This window comes from Hydra viridissima, unplaced genomic scaffold (genome assembly GCF_058129835.1).
Source record: "Hydra viridissima isolate aposymbiotic clone 2 unplaced genomic scaffold, HvirCarnegie_v1 scaffold_12, whole genome shotgun sequence".
In the NCBI taxonomy this organism is placed as follows: Eukaryota; Metazoa; Cnidaria; class Hydrozoa; order Anthoathecata; family Hydridae; genus Hydra; species Hydra viridissima.
In genome coordinates, this window is record NW_028324311.1 from 14,856,048 (window position 1) to 14,875,539 (window position 19,492).

A 19,492-nucleotide genomic window follows, 5' to 3' on the forward strand; every position below is an offset into this window, starting at 1 on the left:
GTCCCTTTCAGTTGTAGTCAATATAAGTGTAGTGGAGACTGCATTAATATTGAATAAAACTTTTCCAGCAATAAGATGTTTTAGAAACGTTTAGGAGAAAAACTGAAAAAATAGCTTTGATTAAAAAAATAAATAAATACGGTTTTAAAAAAAATATTTCAGTTTTAAAAAACGAATCCCACTGAAAATTCATTTTTTGATAATATTTCTTTTGTTTATTTTTTTTTGTTTGTTTATTAATTTATCAATTTTGAAAATATAAATTAGTTTATAAATAAAAAATTAGTTTATAAATATATTTTCTCACACTAATCTTTTCGTTGATCCGTTAGGTTCGGTAAGTTTGTGAGGAGGAAATTATTGACTCAATTTCAAAGTAAAATTATTAAAGTTTAAGCTATTACTTTGTTTTAAATAGTTCTTTAAATTTACAAATATAATTAATATCAGTTATACATTTTTTTTAGTTGTATTTATAAAACTATAACTACAATTACGTTCTTAATTATAGAGATGCAATTTGTCGACCTCTGATCTAGAACAACTGGGAGCTGATAAACGAAAGAAACACGTGGCACCTCCAATAACGACACACGCTGTCTCGAACAAATAGCTTCAGTAAAAACATTCGCAATTTTTATTACAAGAAAAATAACTGAAAAAGAATTAACACTAATTCGAAAATTACAAAACAGAGTTTTAATTTTCAAAATTTCATTTTAATGTTTTAATAAAAATACATAACTATAAAAGTATATAACTATTGTTAAATTTATTTATACATATATATATATATATATTTGCATATTATTAAGCAAACAGCTGAAGTTAAAGAAAAAAGAAAAAAAAAAAAAAAAAAATTTACAAACTTAACATAGCTGCGTATCAAATTCTCGTGTGGTTAAAAATTTTTTTACTTAATTTAATCAGAAAGAAAAGAACTTCCTGCATTTAAAGTTGAAAATTATGCCATATAAAATCCATTAATCTACAAAAATATTCTGTATAAATTTAGCCTTAACCTGTTCATTCAAAAACAAATAACAAGAATAGGAACATTCGAAAATAATTTAAACAAAATCCTTTTCAGTTCATTTCCAAAGAAATTTCGACATCCTAAAAGAGAAAATTGAAGTGAAATGATCAATAACCTCTTTTATGGTTGAATTACATTTTTACTCAGTGTAGTCTACCAGTAATCCAAAAATGAACTTAAATTTTGGAAAGTCTTAGCATAATAGACATAAAGTATGAGCATAATAGACATAAAGTATGAGCAAAAACATCTAAGACTTACAAACTCCTAACGTGTTTTTTATCCGACTCTTTGAGCTGATCATCTTTTGTGGAAGGAACACTTCAAAGTAAGAAATATTGTGAAAACTTTTTATCAGAACGGATAAAAAATACAAGTTTTTTCAAGTTCATGGTATAAAACTTATCAAAGATTTTAATAGAAAGAAAGTCAACAAGAAACAAAAGCAACAAAATAGATAAACCAATAAAAATCAAATAAAAAAAATCAAACAAAAAGACATTTCAATTTGACCTACTTGCCACTTTTAAGCAGTTCAACCTCTTCCTCAAGTGCCATCATTTTGATTTTATATAAATTTCGCTCCTCTAACAAAGCCTGCATCTCCTTCAAAGTGTACCGAGGTCTATTAGGATCTTTATTGGAGTTTAGGAGCTGCTTATCTCCTTTTGGAGAACTTTCTTGGGGTACCATTGTAAAGATTGCATTATTTTTGTAAAAACCACTTGTATTTTCTTCTCCGAGCTCTTCAAGTAAAGATGTTTCATTGATATTTTCATTACTTCCATAAGTGTTTAATTTGGAACGCCCAGATTGATCCAAATCATCAACAAAAACACGCGAGTCTGCATCATCATTTTTTAAAATACCCTCCAAGACAAAATTACTTTTGCGTAGTCGCTCATTAATTTCAGATAAACGTGCAGTATGATCTTGAAGCTTGCGAGAAAAAAATTTTGTTAAAAAAAGAATTCATAAAACTAAGTTATGGGCAAAAAAAATATTGTTTTAATATTGTATTAACAAGTATTACAATTCTAAGACATAATTTCAGCGTAAAATCAGCGTACTGCATCAATTTCTTTCTTTCTTGCTTCCAATTCAATTGCAGAAACCCTCAGTTGGTCTCTTTGACTATCTATAGTGTTCTTCATACGAACCATTAACTCAACATCGCCAGGTAAAGCTAAAGAAATATTTCCAAACAAGGTTGAGTCAGTATTGAATTAATATATCTGCAATCAAGCAACAACAAAACTATCTCAATATCTAATCAATAAAACAAGTAAACTTCAGCCAATAAAACTTCAGTTGCTGTTAAAGATAAAAGTATTACCAGTGCATAATTTATGAATCAAACAAATAGAATGAAGTCTAGATAGCTATTTTATTTTATAACCATTCAAAAATCAATTTAAATTTTGAAAAAATTTTGTTAAATTTTTGTGTTTTCTTTTGAGAAAGATTGAAAGGATTTGTAATCTGCATACTGAAAACATCTGCAAAACGAGCATTTGTAGAAAAAAAAAAAAAAAAGTAGAAGAACAGAAATAAGGTTGGTAACACAATTGCCATGTTGTCTTTGTTTGAATCTTCAGTCAAAATAAACAACAAATATACATTAGAAGTTAATGGTACTGAAAATTAAGTGACATGAGCCCAATTTAACTATCCAATACAATTCAAAATGCAGTTATTATCAGCTACAGGTCCAACTCATATCAAGAAATCTTTTACTAATACAATCAAAAAATTGTAAGAGCACGTACCCCTAAATAAATCACATACAATTGCAATATTAAATCTACATGGCCATCAAGTCAGAATTGCCAATAGATAAGGCTAAGATTTCATCCAATCTACTAAACCTTAAAGAAAAAGTGAATATCACTTATTAAAGTTGCTAATTGCAGAGAGATAAGGAAACGTATGAGAAAATAAGTAGGAAAGAGAAATAGTATTAATAATCATTAGGAAATCTATTTAGTAACTAAAAATGTCCATCAAATAAACAAAACCCATTCATTATAAAGAAGCCATTTTTCAACTGAAAGCTAAAATTTCTCAAATGCACACTTTCCCGCAATGTTTTTTTTTGTTGGTAGATGGGCCAAAGTTTGTATGTAATAGATTATTCAAGACTTCATTGTAAAAAATCTTCAAAATTTTGTTTAAAAACATTTTCATAATTGTTATGGATGAAACATGCTCAATACTACAATGTCAGTAATAAATTATAACAGGTCATATCTAAAAAATGAGATAAAATTTAAATACACATTACAAAAATTTCTTAAGATAAACTTTTAAAAAGTTTTTTTTTTTAAAAAAATGTGCTCTTTTTAAATACAACTATGCATTTTGTTCTAATAGCACTTTAAAAAATAAAGCATGGCAAATTTTTTGACAAATCTTTGACAAATTAAAAAATGTTTTGAATAAATATCATTAACTAAATAAGCTTCTTAGCAAAAACCAGATTTTCAAGAAGTTCTGTGACGTGGGTGCACAAAGAATCACTTCATGTCAATTGCTGAATCTTCTGGCACAAAAAAACCTTTTACTCAAGTGAAAGATTGCACACTGGCAAAAATGGCGACCAAAGATAAAAAATGGCGACCAAAGCAATATATCAAAGATCAAGAGGATGCTCAATCATTGAAAAGAGTCACAAAAAAGGTGCCTAGTAGGTTAGGTTTAAAATTGCAATTTGGTTTGATTTATTTGTAAACATTATAGACAACATTTCAATATGTCTTGACCAGATTTAGAAAGCGCTCATTATACCAACTCCATCCTTAGCTTTGAACTTCAAATGTTTTCTTTGTATCCAAAAATATGAATCCAGCTAATCTTCCAAAAGTTTGAACAATCGCAGATTTTTGGAGTCTTTTGAAGCAAAAAATGTATGAAAATGACTGGTGCGCCAAAAACATAATTTCTTTGATGATAAAGATCCAATCGACCTGAAGAAATATTGATAAAAAGCTTGTACAGAATATGGTCAGTTCTTCGCACAGAAAATTGGATATAATGAGAGGAAATGGTGTTGATGCTTTTTAAACAAAACATTTCTTAATAAAACTTTTTATCTTTAAATAAAAAAAGGTGTAAATTCTAATTAAAATGACTGGAAAAAATCATGCAACAGCTTGTTTTTTTCGATGGCTAAATTAGATTACGTATAAACTTTTACTGACACATTAGTTATCAAATATTGACCTTTGTATCTAATAAACCATGCCATGTCTGTAAAATTATTGTCAGAAAGCAAGAGAAATAAGATTTTGTATGTATTAGTTGATCAAAGTAGTGATTGATAATTTTTGTGCATTTTAAAATTTTGTTGCAAGGAATGAAATCTTAAATAAAAGATAACTGTTGAAGGCCTTAGTAGTCTTCTTTAAACATACAAAATTGAGCTGATGATCATAAAAATGTTTTTTGGAGAAAATGTCACATGGATTTTTCTCTATTGTTAGGTCTTTTAAAATCTTTATTACAGATATAAATTTCTACATATAATTATTAAAATTTCCAGGGGGACTTGTTATCAAAAACTCATGAAGACATTAATTTGATTTCGCCGTTAAAAAAATTCATACACAAACCAAAAATTCAATTTATCCATATTTATGCGTATACAGATAAATTGAATTTAACAATTTTTAATTCTACTTTTTAGAAAAATAGAAAAACTGCTGAAAAATATAATAAACGCAAGGCATTTATACAATCAATAATACAAAAATAAAAAAAACCCGAAAGTGTGCAAAATAAAGCATATTCAGGCCATCTACCTGTAAAATAAACTGAAAGTGTGAGATAAACAACATCTATAGAAGATAAGCTTATTGCATGAGAAGTAAAGCAAGAGCCTGCTATTTCTGCCAGAGCTGTTAAAGAGAAACTAAACATGAACATTTTTAAATAAACAATACAACGCAGACTTTGCTCTACAGGATTTTATGGATCCTGTGTCACTAAAAAGAACCTTTTATTTTGAGAAAAAATAAAATTAAAAGCCATGGCATTGCAAAAAAGTACTTTTTAAAGCCACTAGATTTCTGGAAATCAGTTTTATGGTCTGATGAACGTAAATTTGAACTAAAGAATTCCAAAAAAAGACCAAATGTATGAAAAAGGAAAACCAATGGACCAAAAAACTATAAAAGCAACCATCAAACAAGGAAGTGGTAATGTACTTGTTTGGGGGTGTTTTAGTTATAACGGAGTTGGTAAATTAGTTCAAATTGAAGAAAAAAATTAACAGGAGCTGGATATATAAATATTTTGTGAAACAACTTTATGCTCTCCATCAATAGATTTGGATTAATGGATCAATTTGCCTTCCAACAAGACAATGATCCAAAAAATACCAGAAAGATTGCCAAAAATATTTTGAAGAAAATGAAATAGAATTGTTGGATTGGCCTGCTCAAAGTCCAGGTATTAATCCAATTGAAAATTAGTATCAACAAACAAAACTTCTTTTTAACTTTGGAGGCAGCTTGGCATAATATTCTTCCAAACTATTTACAAAACTTTATTAATTGTGTTTCTTGTTTCTTGCAAGCAGATGCCCAAGGCTTCATACGAAATACTAATTAATTATAAAACAAAAAACTTGGATATACTCAATAAAACTTTGAGAGGTATGAATACTTTTGATGCTTCCTAATATCTCAATTTTTAAACATTTTCATATTTTGTAAAAAAAAAAGATTTAATTTTGCAATTATTATAGTTTACATTATTAACAATTGTTATAACAAACATATTTTTAGTTTAACTAAAATTATGTAAATCAACTTGGTTTCAATTAAAGTTATTTAAACCAACTTGGTTTTTGTTTTATTGCTACAACATATTTTATGATATATATATTGAATAACATTGTTGCATACTGTATGCTTTTTAAAAACACAAAATAAATCTAAGCTGAATGTTCTCATTCTTTTTACAGACATTGAAAAGTTCTTTAAGACACTTGATTGCCTATTATGCACACTGATTTTTTGCGGGCATTTCCAATCTCAATGACTTTGGAACAATGGTTCCTGACTCCAAAACTTAACACTTTTTTGTGAACCTGCAAACTGTTACATAGATTCTGATAACCATTTGCATTTTACATTTAGTCAGTAAACCAATGGTCTAACCACGCATAAGAGATGAATTTACAAATATCAACTAGTGAATTTTTTCTCTCTGGTCGAAGTATGAATGCCAAAAGAGCTAGCATTGCTCAGGAATTCCATCTTGCATTACTTAAATTTGGTTTTTTCTGAAACTTCACTTTAGGAAATATTCCAGATTTTTCAAAAAATCAGAAAACTCAAGTTAAATGAAATAGAAATTTTATGTCACTACACCATCTGCTGTTTCAGTAATCATTTCTTTATCATTCTTGAAATTCTTCCTGAGCTGTTTGTAGTTTTTAACAAGTTCTGGAATAAAAGGATATTCAATGTTTGATGTGTTGCTTCCTCATAGTTCTTCATCCATTACTATGCAAAGAACTTGGTCAAGGACAAGATGTTGAAAACAAATGAATTATGGTTCTTTTGAAAAAAGAGTTTTTGTAACAAAGTGACAATCCCATTCCCCCTTCCAGTGTTTAAATTCACTGCGTCTGTTACAATCAAATTTATACTCTTCTGTAAATTATTTTTTTATCAAGAACAACTGTTATGCCTTTTACAACAGTATCTACTTTTCCGTCTGGTAGATCTAGTGCTTGTAACATAATTTCTCTTAATACATTCTTCAACACTAACACTTGATATCCTTGAAGATTAACGCAAGTGAGTAGTTTTTTAAATAAAATGTCCTCTTTATTTCTTCTTTGAGTTTAAGAGCTTCTTTAATAGGAGATCTGAATATGCCAGATTGTGAAGGTGTCTTAATGTTGATCCCATCTTGAGATACCTGCTGACAAATGGTTGCTATTTTTTTGGTTGAAAATTTTTACGATGTTACTAATTTGCAGTTTTGGTTTTGTTGTACTCTTTGCTTGTACTTATGGATTGTTCTTCAGAATCTTCAGACTCTTGATATTCTGTCTCAGTTTCCGATTTGGAATTCAATGTTATTACTGCTGCTACTGCTGTTACAGTAGACTCCAAGAACATTTTTCCTCTTTTGATGGAAAGATAGATTTTAAACTCACAACCTTCCCAGTTGTATGCCTGACCTGTTGTTTGGTTTCTATCTAAAGTTTATACAACCTTTTGTCCTCATTACAGAGCAATTAACCATCTTTTTTTTTAATCTCAAAAACATTATTCAATGAATCATATTTTCCTTGCTTTACATATTTATTATAGGTCTTCAGCACTTGATCCAGTTTTGTGTGTATAATTTGATAAATTTGGAAAACTTAATTTCTTTTGCGATAAGATTGTTACTTCTTTCTCAATTTGCTTTATGTGTTCGGATCTACCTTCGATGAATTTCCCCAGGAACAGATAGCGACCAACAACTTGGACTTTGAGTGGAATCCTGCTGTTTATTTCCAATGATTTTTTTTTTCAAATTGAACAGTTCTTCTTTACCTATGTCTTGTGAAATTTTACAAAATTCTTCACCCAAATCATCTTATTTTTATTCACTAATGGAAGCTCTTCTTATGTGAAATTATGAGTGAAAATAATAATTAGATATATTTCTGAAAAACAATAATGATTATTATGTTTATTATACATACATACATACATACATACATACATACATACATACATACATACATACATACATACATACATACATACATAAATAAAAAACAGAGTAAAAATAATAAAAATATATAAAATAAATAAATAATTTCCCATAAAGTTATACAGAAGAAGAAATTATATATTTAAGGACTATTTACATTATTAAATTTTTTTTTGTGCACATAATAAAACAGGCTAAAGATGAAATAATAATGTTTCAACATAAAAGACGGGAAAGTAATTATAAGGTTTGTCTAAATATAGCTTACTGTGGAACCAAAGCTGTGTAAAACACAGAAAGAATGCAAGCAACATTTCTTATTTATATTATTTAATTTATTACTTAAGTTACTTTTTTTATTTTCAATTATTTTTCAATTATTTTTTAAATGTGTGAAGACTGATGTCACTGAAATCAGGATAACTTATTTTTACTTAAACCTTTTTTCATAATTTTTTTTTTATTTAAAACACTTAAAAGGATCATGTGAGACCTTAGGTTTTAAATCCTCAAGAATCATTTTGTAATTTGGCAGCTCTAACACGAGATAATCTTACTTTCTGCTTCACTTTCAGTCTGCACAATATACATCTTTAACATTGATTTTTGATTTTTTTTTAATGTATGTTTAAAAAATGTAAAAAAGCAGATCCCTCAAATGACATTGCACAAAATTATGCATGACAACAAATATTACATTATGTAGAAGAAATATCGATTTAGAATCAGTCTGAAAGTTATAGCAGATAGCTCAAAGATCTGGAATTTAGCTGAAACAACCAAACTGTAGTATACATATTTATATTTATGTATGTATGTATGTATGTATGTATGTATGTATGTATGTATGTATGTATGTATGTATGTATGTATGTATGTATGTATGTATGTATGTATGAATGTATAAATATATAAAATACGGATATGTGTATGTGTGTCTACATATAACTTTCAATCTCGAGAACCAGGATGAATGTATTTTATAGACTAAGCAACACATGTTTCTCAGTTTTACCTTTACTAGTAAAGTAGAAGAGACTTCCACCAAATAACTGTTCAATACACCACAGTAAACAGGAATCGTAGTATCCTTAAAATTAATCATCTTAGTCTAAATATTACATTCTAAAGTCTCATTGTATAATTTTTCTTTAAAAATGAGAATAGATATATGTTGGAGCTTTTGTCTGTATTTTGATTCTGCAAACCATTTTAAGCTGTTATGGATTTTTTTTATTAATAAATACATGCCAACATAAAAACAACAAATTTACACATCAATTCAAGTAAAATTTTTAATCTTGACTTAGGACATATTCTGAAGATCATAACAAAAACAGAATCAAATGCAATCATGCATCACAAAAGTACAATTAAGAAAAAATCATCATACTATGGGGTTTTTTAATGTATGTTCATAAACTATATAAATATATGAAAGTTCTAAAATTTCTAAATCATTTTCCTATTCATCGTAGCTGAAGTAACTTTGTACTTATTCAATCAAAATAATTATTTTTCAATAAAAAAAAAAAAAAAGTTTAGAGAATTTAAATTTACATTTAGAAAGTGTGACTTATTGTTGAACTTAAGATAAATTTATCAAATTACCTCCATTGGATCGAATTTTAACAAGTTCTTCCTCTCGCTTATCTAACTCAACAGATAAATATTCATTTTCTTTATGCAACCTGTGTATTCTATCCTCCAATTGTTTCTTGTCACCTGAAACTAGCTCCTCCAAATATATAATTTTCTACAAAAATAAAAGTTTAAGAGCGAATGTGAAGATTATAGAAACTTTTCTCTTTCAAAAAAATCTAAACTGTAAAAAATCAAAAACAATCAATTAGCACATCTCACTTCTTTTTGTTGTCTTTGTATTGCCTCATCCCTTTTACTATGTATTGTAAGTTGTTCCTTTTCTATAAGTAAAAGTTTAATTCTTTCTTGTGATTGTTTATTTTCTTCAACTATTCCTTCAAGTTTTTCCAAAATAAAAACAATCTTTGGCATTATTTCTTGAATGATTTCTTTGCCATATTGGTTTACTATATCTTCAATATCTTGGCCAATTAAAGCTGCATATTCATAAACATCTGCTACAGTTAAACTTGAACAAGCTTCCATTTTATTTATTTTCTAAACCATATATATATATATATATATATATATATATATATATATATATATATATATATATATATATATATATATATATATATATATATATATATATATATATATATATATATATATGTATATATATGAGAGAGAGACAGAGAGTGGGAGAGAGAGACAGAGAGTGGGAGAGAGTGAGAGAGAGAGAGACACACACACACACTTGCATAACAAAATATTGTTTTTGTTAACACTAGTCAGCATACTACAGTAGATTGCATAGATACTCCTTTAGATGATGTGCTAACAGAAATATAGAGTAAAAAATGATATGTTCTGCAAATGAAAAATTTTTCTAAAAAATTTTAATTTAAAAAATTTATGAACAATATAAGAATTAAATAAACTTTGCAATTTAGAGGATGCAATAGACACCAATTGAGGATGCTGAAAAACCACAATTTGTTGTTTAAACCACTTAAGAAAAAGCATATAATTGCAGATATCGATAAAAAACATACCTATACCTATTTAGTACTACATTTGGAAAACCTATTTTATAATATAGTACATTTTTCATATTTGTACATTTACTATACTATAATTATTTATATTCCATAACTAAAAATCTATTTACAGTGAAATTTGATATATGTCTAATATTTATCACTTAAAATTTAATATACACAAATCATAAGCAACTTAACATTAGCATAGCAACTGTCTGTTAACTATGTTTATTAAAAGTCTAAACTCTGGCTAAAAAAAAACCCTTTGCATGTAAATTCATAAGGTCTTTTCATCAATAATATTCATTTAATCAAGAATATAAATACAATGATAGAACTATGATTTCATAGGGATACATGGGTTACTGCTTACGAGACATATAAGTATAAAGATTTTATATTCAATTTTTAATACAAAAATTAGTTCTTAATACATAATTCTTGACTCAGCACCTTAATTCTCAAGTTCAGCCAATGCTAAAAATTAACTGCTGACTGCGCTTGGCCTGAACATCAAATATAGTGTCTGGGCAATTTATGCCAAGTATAAACATACCATCAGACTTAAAGACCACACAAGTTAACAGCTGTAAAAAAATAACTTCACATGTATTTAAGAACTTGTAGTACTGACGTTTAAGCAAAAAGGTTAATGCAGCGAATACGCAATTAATTATATAAGAAACCCGGTATAAAGAATTTTTTGAAAAAATACTTTTGCAATAAAAAAAGTTAGAACGATTATGTAAATAAAATTTGGATAACTGCAACAAAAACGCTATATCATACAAACGAGATTCTGTTTAAACTTTATGATGTTGTCATAGTCATAACTATCATTAAATTTGTTATTACTAATCTTAAAAATTTTAAATTCTCTTGACTCGTATCTAGAGTTACCCAGTTTAATTCAAGGCCCGTTTGTCTTTTAAAAGGAACAATATTGTGATAATTATTTGAATGCAAAAAAATTTACTCTCCAACGTGAAAAGAAGATCGACCTATTTGGCAAACTATATTAGGTGCTAAATAAAATGAAAAAAAAAAAAAAAAAAAAAACGAAGTAAAAAAATGCGTCAAACAGCTTTTCAATCACCGGCGTCTGTGTCGCCTAGAAAAGTTAGTCTTAGTAGGGTTTCTGAGATCAAAGAATTATAAAGAAATAATAAATTTTATAAAAATAAAGCACTAACATGACAAGTTGATCGCTAGTTGAGAGAGCTAGATAATATAAAATTTGAAATAAATATTTCGTCTATTGACAAGTCAAACTCATTAAGTGACATTACAGCTAATTGCACTTAATGAGTTTTAATTGTCAATAGACGATTTATTAAGAAAAGCGTAATAAAAGCGTAAATATGACTTACTCGCATAAGAAAAAACCATAAGAGACATCGGTTAAAAAATTTGTTACCATTTTGTGACAAAATTACATCGTGTGCTCTGGACACTTATACACGTTATCCGATTAAGGGACAGCGAGAGTCACAGGATATTTGAGCTGAAAGAACTTCTGATCAAGTTTTTAAGAAATCTTTATATCATTGTTTCAGATATCTATATGTTATGTTAATTAAATATAATAATTATGTTAAAAAAAAATTATGTTCAAGATTCTTTAAAATTTTTGTTTGTTAAGGTATTTGAAAGAATCGTGTTCAAAAGAACGTTTAGTTAAAATAAGACCTTTGACGATATAAGTGTATTGTTTTAAATTTTATTTAAATATTAGATAATATTCAAAAAAGAGCTGGTTGTTTTAATTATTATCTGTGCATCGTTTTCAGCAGCGTCAAAATTGTACCACGCAAATCAACAACAAAAGCTTATAGGATCTTTTAACTCATTAAAGCCTTTTTGACATTAAATTTTTAAAAACAATTCAAAAAAAAAAAAAAAAAAAGTTGTTTAAAGAATATCACGTTTGACTGATCTTTATATTTCTTTAAAATTAAAAGAATTTAAAATTTTTAGAACATTCAATTGACAGCGCGTGAAGCAGGGCTTTTAAACAAGGAAATCTACAAGTTATTAGTTCAATTACAAACTTTATAAATATAAATATAAATCTTTACAAATAACAAGTAGATTCAGAATTTTTTTCAATGAATTAGGGCCGGTTTTTAGTGAATGTAGCTTTTTTCTCATTCGTTTTCTCCATTCCAGTTAAAAACCTTTGGAATAAAATCCTTAATGTCACCCTGAAACACCTGAAAAAGTTTTTGACCATTTAGTATAATTCGCTCTCATATAGCAGTAAAAAAAAAAAACAAAAAAAAAACATAGTTTTATAAACTCATTAAAATCCAACATGCAAATTTCTTCTTATAGTTTTTTTTTGTGCGAGGCTGTCATTTGTAACTCTGCCCTGATGGCGTTTAAAGAAACCATCTAGTTAATCGATGTATGAAAGCAAAATTAAAAGCATATTCGCATATGTCACAGTTAGTCAAAGCGATGAGTCAATTGTATTAATAAAATTCATTTCACGCTCCCCTTCTTATTCAACTGTTCCAAAGATTAAACCATCAGCGCCACCACCCGAAACAGATTTTTAATTGATAATACATTACATACAACATCTAAAAATGAGTTTAACAGCACTATATATAACAAGTAAATATGCAATTAGGCCCTAACTTACCCAATCTGCACCAAGTGTAAATAGGTCAAATAAACAATTGAATATGATCGGCCGATTTCCTAAACTCCAAACCTGATGGCATTTTGATATCAAGAAAAACCCATAACTTAAGTTTTGGGATGATGAAAGGAAAAAGAAAAGAATATAGTATTGACTTACGTTAACGAGTAATTTTTGATAGGGAAAATGGCTTATCAATTAGAAAAGTAGCAAAAATGTTGAAAATACCACCAAGCTCTGTTCAACATGGGAAAAGTATTTAAAAAAAAAATCAGTGGCAAATAATGGTGAACGAGGCAGAAAAAGATCAACAACGCCAAGAGTTGACAGGTGCATAGTTGGGAAAATCGAGCAGAATAGAAGAAAAAATGCAGTAGAAGTATCAAAAGAGCTGGAAAATGAATTAAATATTAAATTATCGCCACAAACAATTAGGAACAGACTGCATGAAGCCAATATTTTTGCACGGACGCCACGGAGAAAACCATTCATCAGCATAGTGAACAAGAGAAAACGGTTGCGGTGGGCAAAGGAACATGTTCTGAAGGATGATACATTCTGGAATATGATTATTTGGTCAGACGAGAGTAAAATTAATTTATATGGAGCTGATGGTGGTGCAAAAGTTTATAGAAGAGTCGGAGAAGAATATAATGTGAAGTGTTTGAAGGCAACATTTAAATTTTATGGTGGAAATGTTATGGTTTGGGGCTGCATGAGTGCGTCCGGTGTTGGCAAAATTGAATTTATTGATGAGAAAATGGATCAACACTTATATAGATCCATATTAGAACGGAATTTGGTGGCTTCGGCAGGAAAATTAGGACTTGGAACGGAATTTATATTCCAACATGACAACGATCCAAAGCACAAAGCTGGATCTGTAACCAGATATCTTGCTGCAAATGGCATTAACGTGTTGGATTGGGTTGCACAATCGCCCGATTTGAACCCTATAGAACATTTATGGTCGGTGGTGGAAAAAAGAATGAAAGATCGAGCTCCAAAGAATAAAAACGAGCTCAAAGAATTGGTTTTAGATGTTTGGTCATCAATTAATCAAGAAATTACGTCTAAACTCGTCTCATCAATGAAAAACCGTTGTAGAGCAGTTATTGAAGCTGATGGTTGTCCAACAAGATATTAATTTAATTTTAACTAATTTTAATTCAAAAATTAACATAGTGTACGGACAATTTTTTTGTTTAAACTTTTAACTCTTTTCAAATAAACTTATATAACTTTTCATATATTAATATATTTTTAACTAATACACTTAAAATTACTTTAATATTATAATATTTCTTTAAAAACTCTTAATTACAACTATCTATATACTTTTAAATGTTGTTTTGATCATATATAGATACTTTTCATTAATGTACGGACAATTATTTTGCCCACTGTATATATATATATATATATATATATATATATATATATATATATATATATATATATATATATATATATATATTGTTGATTTTCAAAAATAACAATAAAAAAGAATAAAAACTATGGATTTACAGATAATAGCAAAAAGGGTAAAAATAAGTTTTATTTAAGTTCTAAACGCGTGCGTAGTAAGAGAGAACCGCATTCTTTGTAAAGAAAGAAAGAAACATGTACCGTGCAGTCAGTAGATGCAGAGACCAGGATTTATTTACAATCTTTGAACAGAATTAAATTCTCTAATTCAATAGCAAAAGTATTCTTTAACATTATTCACATGGCCATGAAACAATACTTATTCATTATTTTAAAGAAAAGTTAGTTCCATAGTAACAGAAATGAAGTGTTGGAGGGACTTATCATTATTTCAAATCGTAGAAATCCTGTCGCCTAAAGATTTTCTTACAATTCTCTGATCTTTGAAATTATTTAAATCGCTTAAAACTAAAACTTTTAATAATTTAATTGGATTAAATTTTTACAGCGTGGTTTCTGAACATTTGAATAGTAATTTTTGGCAAATGGTGACGTAAATACCCAGGAAGCACACAACGTTGAAACAACGTTGAAATAACGTTGATCAACGTCGATCGACGTTAGTTCAACGTTATTTCAACGTTGTGTGCTTACTGGGTATTAATTTTCACAGCACTAAAAATTACATTCTCCCTTAATTATGCAGCCATTAAAACGTGGAACTCTCTGTGCAGAAAAGAAACAAACGAACTCTCAATAACAAATTTTTGTCTATATATTCAAAAAACAGATTCATTTAAAGAATATAAGGCAATGCATCGCTTTAAGTTTTTTCTGCACATAATCTGAAAAGGAGGGGGAACGTAATTAGCAAACTTCATCATGACACAAACAACTTAACTAGTTTTTAAACAATTCTTCTAATAATTAAATTTAGATATAAATATTGTTCACACCATATTTTCTAATTAAACACATTCATGAGGAGAACATGGAATCCATGGAACAAGACAGCGAACAGCAAGGTAACCGATTCCAAAACATAACCGGTAACCGATTCCAAAAGATACTTTAAAAAAACTTGTAAGCTTTTGAAAAACAGAGAAAAATGTTTAGTTTCGTTCCGAACATTTTCATGAGAAGTTTACAAAATCAGATTTTTAGCTGATATTCCTTGCAAGGCAACCGTAGAACGACAGCCGTACAACGACAACCGTACAACGACAGCCGTACAACAACAGCCGTAGAGTGAGAAGCCCTAGAACTACAACAGCGACAAACGTAGAACGAAAACGTTAATCAAATGTTCCCAAAGTTGTTAAAGCATAATATGTCTGGCAGATTTGTCGACATATTCAGATATATTTTTCGTCGACATTAAATATGTTCGAAATACTTTTCTGTCCACATAGTTTAACATAATTTTATATCTGAGATATTTTCTGCAGACATTAAATATGTTGGAGACATTTTTCTGTCCACGTATTTTTACATAATTTATGTCTAAGACATTTTCTGCCAGCATAATCTATGTCCGAAATAATTTTCTGTCCACATATTTTGACATAATTTTATGCCTGAAACATTTGGTGTTTCTTATTTTTAAAGAAAAAATCAATTTTACAACTTTATAGCGCATTTCAGATTAATTTGACGAGTAAAATAAAAGTTTCGATTTCCCCTCATTTGAATGTAAAAACAATCTGAAACTTAATTTTTTCACTGAATGTGGTTTTTATTATATGGCGTCCTGTGCCACATCAGAAACTAAGTTAAGTAGAAAGAAAAGTAGAACTTTTAAAAGGTCAAACCATTCACAGCATAAACTTCTATGATCTAATCGTCTACAACATAAAGAAATAGAAAATAATTATTTGCCAGAATATTTAATTCCGTTCGAGGACAGATCGAATAATTTATGGTCGAAGCATACCTTAGTAAAAATTTGATTTTTCACCAGCGCGGCGTTTCAGATTAGCCAGAGGGCAACCGACAATAGATTAACCACAGGGGCATTGACAGTTTCAAGCAGAGGTTAGAATACAATTTTTAACTATAAGAAAATCTCTGACCGAAATTTACCTTTTAATTTAACCGAACCGTCAGAATCGTTTTTTTTAATTTAACCGAACCGTCAGAATCGTTTTTTTTAATTTAACCGAACCGTCAGAATCGTTTTTTTTTTTTGAAGAGTTGTGATCTTAACCGAAAATTTCTTTCGAATAAAACAAATATCGATGATGATGTTGGGCTGTTAAAATTCTTTTTTTTCTTACACGTTTTCTCAAGAGAAAACATCCCTTTCCTTTTTTTTTTTTCTTTTTTTTTCTTTTTTCTTTTTTTTTATTATTCTAGTTTATTTATAATATAAAATTATTTACATTTACAGTCGTGATTTAACAACATCGCTTTTCGTTTCAGCGATACCAGACGGAGACCTAAGACGCGTAATTTTTTGTCCGCTCTGCTGAGCGCTGTCAACCAGTTGAATTTTATGGTTTGGTTGAGTCTAGTATAAAAAGTGACGCCTGCGTACTGTTGGATTTTTAGTGGTTTTGAGGTTCCTGACAAAGAAATGCCCTCGATGCCATCGTCCGCTCTAACCAACAACGCCAGGGCCTCCGCAGCAAAGATGTACAACAGCAAACAGAGCGGATTGCCCTGCCTGATACCACGCTCTGTTGGAAAGAAAGGTGACAAGAAACCGCCGTTGATGATGGATGCCGAGACGTCAAAGTATAGAGTGGTTTTGAAGAAGATGAAGTTTTCGCCAAGGTTGTATTTTCTTAGGATTTTGATGAGAAAAGCGCGATCAACCTTATCGAAAGCTTTTTCTTGGTCGATTAATAGAATAAACAGGGTGTTCATTTGAGCTCAGCGTATTCTATTAGATTTCGCTTTCGAAGGGATTGAACTTAGTAAGCCATTTTTTGTAATAATTTACAAACTTTTTCTCTCGTCATTTTCTATATATTAAATTCAACCGAATTGGTAATTAAACTACATTGTACGACTACATTGCAATTGCATAGTTTTATTCATCATAATTGGACAACTTGACCATTTTCTCTACATCCAATCTCTATAACTGTCTAGAATTTATAATAGTTTGTTTTTGGGTATTTCCTAATTTAGATTTAACATCAAACGAGAAGGAAAGAGCAAATCCGGCGCAAGTTAAAAGTCGGAAGAAAATCTCAGATCTTGAATCACAGCTTTCATCCTTGATAATCTTACGCGATTCTGGTTTGTCTACTGTAACGAGGAAACAATTAGACAATGTGAAAGAAAGCATAAGAAGAGAAAAAACAAACTTGGACAGGTAAATGTTAAGAGATATATCGAATAGAGCTAAGAAGTATAGACAGACGTCTTGGCCATAAAAACCAAACTTTTAAGCAGGCAGTAACTTTCAAAATTTTGTTTTTCAAATTGTCAATAAGAACTTCTAATTGAGGATTTACAAAGTTCGCAGAATCCAGGAAACCTTAAGTATAGAAGGTTTTATAACGGAATCAAAGATTTGTGTAATATTTTGTTTTCAGATTGATTCGTGAATCGGCACGACAAAGAAAACGGAGGCAAAAACTTAAAGAGGGCATCGAAAAAGTTTGTCAAAACAACCTTGAAGTATCAAGTGCTTTGAAACAGTTTATGCGAAACCATCCTGGACGACCACGGCTCGAAATTGATCAACCAGAACTTTTATCAACAATCATAAAAATTGTGCAAAATTCATCAGCAGCAGATGAGCGTCGAAGAACAGAATGTCTTCGCAGTGTCTCCACTTTGGATGATCTTCAGAAAGAGCTGACGAAAATAGGCTTCAACTTGAGTAGAAGTGGTTTGTACCTTCGTCTTTTACCACGACGTGAAAACACTCATGAAGGAAAAAAGCATGTAAAAACAGTTCCTGTGAAGCTACTACGTCCAGAAAATTCACTGCGAAAAAGAAATGATGGTAGAATGTTTGCCAAATCTTTTATTGATGACATGTTTGAAGTTTGCAAATTGTTTGGGCCAAAAGCTGTGCTTTTCATGTCCAATGATGATAAAGCCAGGGTACCGTTGGGTCTTACTGCTGCAAGCCTTCAAGCACCGTTGCTGATGCATATGAAATACAAGGTCAAACTTATGGATCATGACTTTGTCGTTGGCCCACAGCACAAGTTAATCCTATTGGTGTATGGCATATGCGAAGTTAAGAATAATGGAAATGTATCCTACAGTGGAGACACTTTCATACGCATAAGAAGTGGGAAACACGATGCATCGAATGCTTTTACACATGCTTTTGATGTTAGGGAGCTTTTTGAAACCAAGATGGTTAGATGTAAACCAATTATGTTAATGGAGACTGATGGAGCTCAAGATGAGGCACCACGCTTCCCTAAAACGTTAGCAACTTCTGTTGATCTCTTCCGCTTGCTGGATTTAGATGTCTTGCTTCACGGTGTGAATGCAGCTGGGCTTTCAGCTTTCAACCCCATTGAAAGAAGAATGGCATCTCTTTCTCGTGATTTGGCTGGAATAGTTCTTCCCCATGATTATTTTGGCGATCACCTTGATTCTTCTGGAAAGACAATCAACCAAGAACTGGAGGTAGAAAATTTCCAAAAAGCGGCTGACGTTTTACCCCAAGTTTGGGAGAAAACCGTCATCGACGGTTACCTTGTTAATTGCCGGGCAGTTTTAGTTAGAAAAGCATATAAACCGCCGAATCCTGATCCTGTTTGGGCAGAGAAACATTGCCAGCAATCGCGATACTGTCTACAAACTGTGAAATGCCAGGACAAGTTATGTTGTTCATCGTTTGAAACAAATTGGCTGAATACCATCCCCCAACGTTTCATTCCATTTCCGGCCATCTACGAGTACTGCGAGAATGGTTACAAAGCGATGGAACCGTCTCGATAAAAACATATCAAACCATTCAAACTTTGCACCTCTGACGCATAGGCTTTTGCTACAAGATATACCTAAAGAAGGCTTAAAGTACAAAATTATACCATTTGATCTCTATTGTCCTTC

The 19,492-nt window shown here is 29.8% G+C and overlaps 1 protein-coding gene across 6 annotated transcripts; it reads right to left on the bottom strand.

Annotated features, from left to right (window-relative positions):
- Positions 1-846: 846 nt before the first annotated feature.
- On the bottom strand, positions 847-9,908 carry LOC145194018 (RILP-like protein 1). Of its 6 annotated transcripts, XM_090068366.1 has the most exons (7): positions 9,620-9,908; positions 9,368-9,512; positions 8,772-8,846; positions 2,107-2,222; positions 1,554-1,975; positions 1,298-1,357; positions 847-1,116 (listed from the first exon to the last, which is right to left on the bottom strand). In XM_090068366.1, exons 1-7 carry the CDS (start codon positions 9,884-9,886, stop codon positions 1,092-1,094), a joined length of 1,110 nt encoding a protein of 369 aa, XP_089924492.1. In that variant the 5' UTR covers positions 9,887-9,908; the 3' UTR covers positions 847-1,091. The 6 variants fall into 6 exon arrangements, with proteins under 6 accessions (XP_089924492.1, XP_089924493.1, XP_079927718.2 ...); XM_090068367.1 differs by lacking the exon at positions 8,772-8,846; XM_080071592.2 differs by lacking the exons at positions 8,772-8,846; positions 9,368-9,512; positions 9,620-9,908 and adding an exon at positions 2,806-2,909.
- Positions 9,909-19,492: the final 9,584 nt, after the last annotated feature.